Source organism: Punica granatum, unplaced genomic scaffold (genome assembly GCF_007655135.1).
Source record: "Punica granatum isolate Tunisia-2019 unplaced genomic scaffold, ASM765513v2 Contig00107, whole genome shotgun sequence".
Lineage (NCBI taxonomy): Eukaryota > Viridiplantae > Streptophyta > Magnoliopsida > Myrtales > Lythraceae > Punica > Punica granatum.
This window is the reverse complement of record NW_022204094.1, coordinates 24,157-32,500: the sequence shown is the minus strand read 5'-3', so window position 1 is coordinate 32,500 and position 8,344 is coordinate 24,157. Positions and strand designations below refer to the sequence as shown.

The window sequence follows — 8,344 nt, the reverse complement described above, 5'->3', positions numbered from 1 at the left end:
CTGGACTTTTTATCAATATGAGGTGATCGTAAGACAGTATATAATACTCGTGATTCAGGCAATCCAATCTTCCGTGTGTAAGGCGGAAGCCCCCAAAAATGGTTTTTCAAAAATGGGTGATCAAAAGATCGAATCACTATGCCTATCTTGGTGGTCGTTACTTTTGGTGGTCTTTCTTTTTGGCTGACTCATCTTCCTGTTCTATTGATCAGAAGCATCCAGCAGCGCCACGACAATCGATTAAGTCGTGGAGTTTTCATCGAGATCCGCTACCCGCGTGAAAACCTTTTCCTTTCATTTTTTAAAGGCATCGGATTGTACTCCCCCATCATGGAGCTGGTCTCGCAGGCGAGAGAGATTCTTTAAGGAGTCCTCTCCCGTGGAGGTACGTGGATTATCCAGGGCCCGGGCCCCGCGTCCCTCCCAATCGCCACTTGGATCAAGTACGGCCATATGCCGTATGATATCCACCTTGACTTCGAAGCGGTCTTCTGCGTCAAGATGGGCCAAGTAAATCTCCTCTGCCGAGCGGTTGGAGTGTGATCCTAAGAGGCGCTCCCGTATAGATAGAACACTATCGCCTCCGATCACTTCATCCTCGTGATAGGGGTAGGGTACGGGAGGGAGAATATCTGCTTCCCCGGGAGCTACTGGATTCTCGGGGGCGTTTTGGGGGTCCGGCTGGGCCCCTTCTTCGCCTTCAAAATCGAAAAGAGTAGTCCAACCGGGGCTCCTACTGCTACCCGCCATTTCACTGCCTGACGGCACGTTGGAGGGTTGCTCCGCTGCAGGATTGGCAGCAGGTTGACCTCCTGCATGTGCAAGCTGGAACCTACTGCCGAACCAACAAGAAAAACAAGAACGAAAATAGGAACCTCCCAACCAAGAAGCCGACTTACCAGAACGCGGAACGACCTGACCAGTAGGATTGATTTTAGTTTTCCCCAAATCAGACTCAAATCAATGCTGAATACAAGAAATCAAAAATAGACTACGGTTAATACGGAAAAAAGTACAAAGACAACGATCGAAATGCGAACAAAAAGATTTTTTAAATTCGCAAGAGTTTTTATCAATCTTCCAATCATTTTCTGTGGGTTGCATGGTAATTTTCATGTAGTTTTTATTTTCAATTTTGCACAAGAATGACATAAGTAATGACCACATTGGGGCCTCACAATTTCCGTGAGAGATCCGATCTCGGTTGTTTTCAACTTTATCTCCTTCTCAATCGGTATGGCTCTTGGAGGAAAGTGGATCCAGGTTGGTTTCCCAACCCAACGGATCGTAACCTTAGGGCGACAGCCGAACCATGGTTAGTCACCCCCGCCAATGGATCTGATCTATTCTTCTCTTCCGCGAGTGAGTAGGTGGGTACACGGAACACTTATCTAATAAAAAAAGTTTCCAAGAAAACTTCGTTCGAATTGCATGTGTTAAGCATATAGGCCAATAGCTTCTTCGCGCTAAGCAACTTCTTGGCAGCTTCAACCTCCTCAACCTTAGATGGAGGAGAAAGGAAGAAAGACTTTCACTTTCTACGCTACGATCTTTCTTCTCTTATGAAATTTCGTCTAAGAAAGAAGTAGTCTAAGAAAGAGAAGGGGAAGTTGACTCCAACTGGCTGATCGACCAGCCCGCAAGCTACTCCATTTTCTTTTATTATCTGCTATTGATTATGTTCTAAATGCTACTTGCTTATTTACGCAATTACAGCCCCGTGAGTAATAAAGTAGGGTTATGAAGGATTTAGCCTTTATTGACTTTGAGAAAAAAGGGAAGAAGAAGGATCTTCTTCGGTGGATCCCTCTTGTTCCTGTTTAGTCCCCTTCGTTTCGGAGGTTTCTTTCAGTCAGAAGGGCTGCTCTTCCTGCTTTAGTCAATCAATGCAGAAGTTCTTTTCTTCGCTTAGTTTCACTACTCTTGCTATAGGGGTTAGGGCTTTCTTTAACTTTATCTTCTTTTTTTTTATGGTAGAGCATAAGCTAGTCTTTTTGGAATCTCCGCTGCAGTTGTTCACGAATCCCTTTTCAGGGGTGAAAAAGGAATAATGAATCCGGTGCTATTGGACTGCCTTCAAGCGCAGAACAGGAGAAGAAAAAAAAAGGAAGTATGGTAAGTTAGGAGTTCCATAAGCCAACTTATCCCCGGGGTCACGAAGATCTAAGTAAGGAGGGAGTTATAGTGACTAGTTTGAAGTGGCGAATGCTCTTTCTTCCTATCTGGGAATCATAGCCTAGTCTGACTCATCGAAGATGCACAGAATCGTCTTTTTTACTTTTCACTCCTAGCTGTGAAGAAAAAAGCAAGTAGTCGCTTCCAAGAGCTAGGAAGCTGAGACAATTTCCTTTCGTATGGAGCAAAGAAAGCATAACTATGGTCTGATGAACGGTTAGATGGCTTATCTGTCACCAAATAGGCTCAACTCAAAAAGGCTAATCCTTGAAAAAGGCGAGTTGCGCTAAGGTCTCAGTTCCAGGTCTAAGTACTACAGACGAAGCACACCGAACCTAGGTTTCTTTCTACCTCGTCAGAGAAGAAGGAAAGTTTATTCCCTTTTTTGTACGAAACTGGGCTATGAATCCAATCCCATCGAGAAAGTGCGAGTGCTTTGATGCTGCTGTTAAGTTCGAAGGGTAAGGCTTGGTCTCATTCCAGTTTGCCACCGTATTTATCTGGGGTGAAAGTTCCTAATCTCTATATTATAAAATTAGAATGTCATAGATTCTATTCTAGATGCAAGGTAAGGTGCGGAGCGAAAGGAATAAAGGCAATCAAGGAAAGGTCGAAAGCTAGGAAAAACCTCTATTTCAAAACCGGGTGTTCACTCAAACTAAAAAAGCCTATCTTTCTGGCACTGGGCATTGTTCCTAATTAAATTCCCTTTCTTTCTGCAGGGTGTGAGATCGTATGAGCTCCTCTATGTTAGTATAGCGCGTGGGAAATACCAAAACTAGCTCCTACTCCCACTCTATCAATTGGAGCGGTTAGGCCTTTTCCTAATGTCCTTCTAAGGCACCAAGAGCGCTCTCACTATTCCTTATTGCCGAAAGACAGATCCCAGTACTCGTCTTAGTGCCCGGTATTCGGAGAAAGGGTTCTTTATTAGAAAGAGAAAGAAAAGGTATTTCCATTTCCCGGTCTTCCCAACTAGTAGAATTCTTACAACAGCTGAAATAGCAACGAATCCTGCTAACAGCAGAAAGAGAGCTACGCCTTTTCTTCCTATTTCTATACAACAAAGAATTCCTGAAAGAAAGGGAATCCTATCCAATCTCGCTGAGAAGGACGGAAAGACTACCAGCCTATGCTGTTCGATCTCCTCTCCAACCAGTCGAGCTGCTTCGCTCCTTTTTTTATTCTATATAGAGACTTTTCTTCTTCAATCGATGCCTACCTCTGGGCAGGACTTATTAAATGTTGACCAGCAGACAGAGTTTTCTTTGCTCTACTCCAATTGGTAGAGGCAGAGCAGAGGTGACAAGATCCATTTCTCGATTCCCCCCATCTCTTTCGATGGGATTTCCATTAATAGAAAGAGAGTTCAATCGTGAAACTTTCTCAATTTCCTTTTTTCGGAAACGGGAAAAAGGTTGAAAAGAGGAGTTCTTATTCCCAAGTACCTCACCACAACTACTAGCCCGGCCTACAAGACCGCTTATGGTTATGCCGAATCAATCTACTTACTATACTATAGGCCTATACTATAGGCAATACTGTCAGCTAGGAAAGCTTTCAAGCATACTATCACTGCTAGGCTACTACTTTTATCTGGTTCGTTCCTAGCCCAAGAAAGCTAAGGCGCTAAGGCAAGGACAAGATCCAGGTATGAAGTGACTGGTTCGATAGGACCAGGAAGACCTTATGACTAAGGAAATATGTGACTTACTTAATTGAGTATTGAGTTGCCTCACCACTGAACTAACTACCTCGAGAGCTAAGAATAAACTTAGCAATTTGATAATCGAAGCTACCGGCTCTTCCACTGACTCGTCCACTGCTGCTAACCAAGCTAATCCTACTGCCAAGCTACAGGAAGGGACTTTTTCTTCATTGCCCTTGCCAGGATCAAAGTAAGAGTTGATCGATGGCATACTACTTGCTCTCTCCCCTCGGTGACGGAACTCGCCTAAGGGGCGTAGCGATCTGATACAACTATTTATATATGATAGCAGCAAAGTCAACTGATTGAACAAAGGAAGAGCAACTCTCTCGGCTCACTTCAATGGGTGACTTCGCTACCTTCCCAGAACTGCTTCCTTACTTAGATCGTTCGTGACTCAATGAAAACATCGACACAGGATCAAAAAAGAAAGAAGTCTACTTACTTGCCTTCTCTTTCACTCCCAAAAGCAGAATGAGAAGCGATCTTTAGTTACCACCACCTTCAACAACTTCCTTCGGACCTATGGTGACTTCTCTCCAGAAGACCGAGAGTCAGGACTTAAGCTATGCCCGTACTAAACCTAATCAAGAGCGGGAAAGGGGACATCTCTTTCATTCAAAGCAGACCAAGGCAATCCCGATTCAATAGCAGTGGCTTCTCTAAGAGCTGAGTCAATAGCTGCGGTAATGCCCATTCTTGCAAAAGAAGAACTCTCCCGTACTCTTGTACCTTTCTTGAACTCGCTCATCAAGCGTTTCAGTAGTCTGCCTTCTAGGGCAAATTTCCACTCTTAAGCAAGGGGGCAAATCTCTTCGTTGCCTTTCGTCAGCCTAACTAAACTCCAATGATCAATCTCTCTCTTAGCAATGATCTGTCTAGGGCCATTTGAACTAAGCTAATAAGAATCACTTTTCCTTTCCCTTGCCCTTTCATCTATCTATCTCGGCTAGTGAATTGATTAAAGAAGGGCTTTTTCCCGGCGAGAACCCCTTCTTAAAAGTTCCTTTTTTTAAAAGTTCTGTTAGGTTCTTAGTTGTTTGTACGAGTATAGAGAAGAGACTTTCTATAGGAATAAGAGCTGATCTTGTTACTGCTTGTGCGGAAACTTACCTTCACCTATTGTACGCCCAGATGAAAAGTCATGCTCAACCTCTCAAGGATTTCATTACAGGGACGGGACTGGGAAGAATGAAAGAAGGAGCTCCCCAATCGACAATTTGGTTCAACTCCAGGAAGGAAGGCAAAGATTCTAGATAAATTCCTGGATGATGAACAAGATGCACTGCAGCAGCAATAGCAAGTCACTTTGGAACGACTCGGCATCGAGGTCTCGCCGAGCCTTCTCTACTGTACTCCCCAACCGCACCACCTGGGGAAACCAAGCGAAAGAAGACAAGATCGAATCGGAAAGCACTGTCTCGTGCTCGTCTCGTTGAGTGGACACAAAAGACTGCTTTCCTGGTAGCCGTTGATTCTAAACTCTCCTTCCCTTGAATTCGCTTCCTCCCTTCATCTCTCTCTTTCATCGGCGAACAATAAAGCACGGTGGGATGCATTGACACGACTCCACCTATTGAATAGAGAGAGGGCCTATTACTAACGAGCGATTCTGGCTTTACGTCTCCATCTTGATTGGAATCTATCAAAAAAGGGTAATCCCACAGAATCATCGGGCTTGACTTTCTTTTGGTAAGTAGGAGCGCTTCTGATCGTACTTCTTTCAAGGGAGTCTCTTTCTGTCTCCTTCGGGCTCTCCTCACTGGTATCCGTGACCTAATACTGGATTAAGGGATATATAGCTCTGGTACCTGTAAGACTGGACTTGAAAACTCGGGGGAGATGAAAACCGATGGATGTGTTTACGGGCACTAAGCTTTGGCTATTCTGTGAAATTGGAAGAGGTTCCTGCTTTGATTCAAAAAAAAAAAGTGAAAGGGCCCGGAGGGGCTTACCTTATACCCCATTTTTTGGACTCGATAAATCCATCCCCTAAACGAGTTCAAAAATGCTTTAAACGAAATTATGCTAAAGCGGATGATCAGGATTCTAAACCTTATTCCAGGTAAGCTTTCATAGTAGAGGATGCGTTCAACTCTCCTTCTTTTTCGAGTGAAAAGCTCGTTTTAATCATTCAAAGCGTCTCCGAGGGGGGCGAGTCAGACTATGGATATAAGCCAAAGAGAGGAGTTTGGGGCACCAGTCAATCCATCGGAATAGAATAACGACAATCATAACGTCACTATTGATGAGAGTCAAGAGTATGATCAGGTCTCCTATCTACGCCCAAGAGGTATCTAACGTGCTTCTTTCCTTCATACGTGACAGATCTAGCTTCAGCTTCTCCCGCTTATAGCTATAGGTAAACAACAGGTGCTAGTGAAATATCTATCTGTATCTGATACTAGTAATAGTAATATATATATTGTCCATATGTACGAAATGCTATCTGTGCCGCCGGCCTCTGCAATCCATGTTCTTCACTCCGAAAGATAATAAAAGAAGTTTTCCCTATCTTACTCAAGATGAGTAACTGTCAGCCCTATTCTCTCGTTACCCTAACCTGAAAGCCTACTCCTTCCTCACCACTGGAAACTTACTCTTCTTCCTTGTCACAGTCACATTTATCGTTTTGTTCCAGTCCACAATGGCTTTGATTCTGGTTGGGTCGATAACTCTCCAGCGATGTGTTCGAGGTAGACAAGCCCCGGCGAACCCGCACTTCGACATCTTTAAAATAGCTTCTCCCTTCGCAAGACTTCCAGTACGGATCGCAGATGTTGCACGTGCTCGGACCACGTTTTGCTGTAGAAAGGGATATAATCTTACTAAACAACCACGAAATCATCAAGAAAGGGGCGCAATACCTCATTCACGACTCTAATGAATGTCGCCGGGACATTGCAGAAAAGAGTCAGACCCGCCATTTTTTCAGTCCTTGCCGCGTCTTGAAAGCCGTCTCCCAGACAGATTATTCCCCGATGACTACTAGACTAAAAAAGAGGCCACCAACTAGGTCATTCCATCGGGGCTTGACGAGCTTCGGTCGCTCTCTATAGTTTGACGCGAGTCATCTGTGCAGCCTTAATAGGTAGAGCAAGAGGAATCGGGTTCGGGTGAGCCATGAATCTACTCGCCTTTACTTACTCTAGTGGTAGTTCGAGCTCGCCTATAGTACCCTTCCTGCTACTGCTTGAGTAAGCTCTCTCTCCCGAGCCAGCAATTTTGGCAGCTGAAAAGCGTAGGCTTTGAATTTCATTTCTACTGGCTACAAAATGAGAAAATGAACTTTTCACTCTAATTGGAATCCTTCTTTCTTTCCGTGCCGTGATCCGCCCTTATAAGCCCTTACGGGGCCTTTTGTACTAGCTTACCGCCTGAACTAGAGCTAGAAGCCGAACCGATTACCAACCGAAAACGGAAGGTTTGATCTACGGTGCTCTCACTGGACTGGCTTTACTGACTTACCTCACTAGCTAAACTAATAGAACCCTGGGCGAGTACTGGAAGTCGGAAAGACAATTTCCCTAAAACCGGGAGAAGGAGTATTTAAAGAAAGGGAGCAGCCACCATAGCTAGAACGCCCAGAGGAGGGTTTGGCGAAAGAAAGATGGGGAGCCCTAGATATTGACCACCACTACAGGAATTGGTACTGGTCTGGCCAGCTTCAAAACGGATGCATAATAGCACCGTCTTGAGCAAAAGGCGCTCAAGACGGTGATTCTTGCTTAAATACCTCTGTTTGCTCCTTGTTATCCAATGGCATTCTTTCCATCTATCGTCTTGCTCTCCTCTATTGAGAACCCCGATTCACGAGCAGGACTCTATCAAGTCTCTGACGTGATTAGGCGGGGGCAGGATTCGAACCTGCAATCTTCAGGTCATGAGCCTGATGAGTTGACCAATTACTCTACCCCGCTTCTTCCCCTTATCCAACTCCTCCTTCATCCTCGTTGGTCCTTCGTTCGTAGTGGTCATTGTTATCAAACCCCTCTTTGACATCACATTCATCATCCGGGCGGGCAGCCTCCGGTCCGGGTGCTCAACTTGACTTTATTTAGAAGTCGCGCCTTTTGAATATGAGTAGGCGACTTGCATGTGTTAAGCATATAGGCCAATAGCTTCTTAGCGCTTAGGTACTACCTATAAGCTTCAACCTCCTCAACCTTAGATGGAGGAAATAGTAAGCAAGAAAAGGGAATCCAAACCTTCCTTTTCTACACTTTCTTCTCTTATGAAATTGAGACTTTCTGATGCACGTTCTTCTATTCCTGAAGAAAGAAAAGAAGGAGCGCTCTATCTTACTTATCGATTGCACGGCATTCCTACTGTCACTAACGGACTAAAAGCATTACTTCTTAGCTGGCTTACGGGTGTAGTAAGAGAGACCTCTTTAATACGATATTCCATCCCTCACTGACAGTAATTGCTACTTGAACTAGAAAGCACAGATCAGCTACT

General features: G+C 44.5%; 1 protein-coding gene and 1 non-coding gene across 2 annotated transcripts; both read right to left on the bottom strand.

Moving 5' to 3' along the window:
• Window positions 1–294: 294 nt before the first annotated feature.
• LOC116190028 lies at window positions 295–4,580 on the bottom strand. Its single transcript, XM_031519708.1, has 2 exons — window positions 4,513–4,580; window positions 295–835 (listed from the first exon to the last, which is right to left on the bottom strand). The coding sequence occupies exons 1-2, from the start codon at window positions 4,578–4,580 to the stop codon at window positions 295–297; spliced, it is 609 nt and encodes a 202-aa protein (XP_031375568.1).
• Window positions 4,581–7,729: 3,149 nt separating this feature from the next.
• TRNAM-CAU lies at window positions 7,730–7,803 on the bottom strand. Its single transcript has one exon. It is a non-coding gene; the product is annotated as a tRNA-Met (tRNA).
• Between the last annotated feature and the right edge of the window lie 541 nt (window positions 7,804–8,344).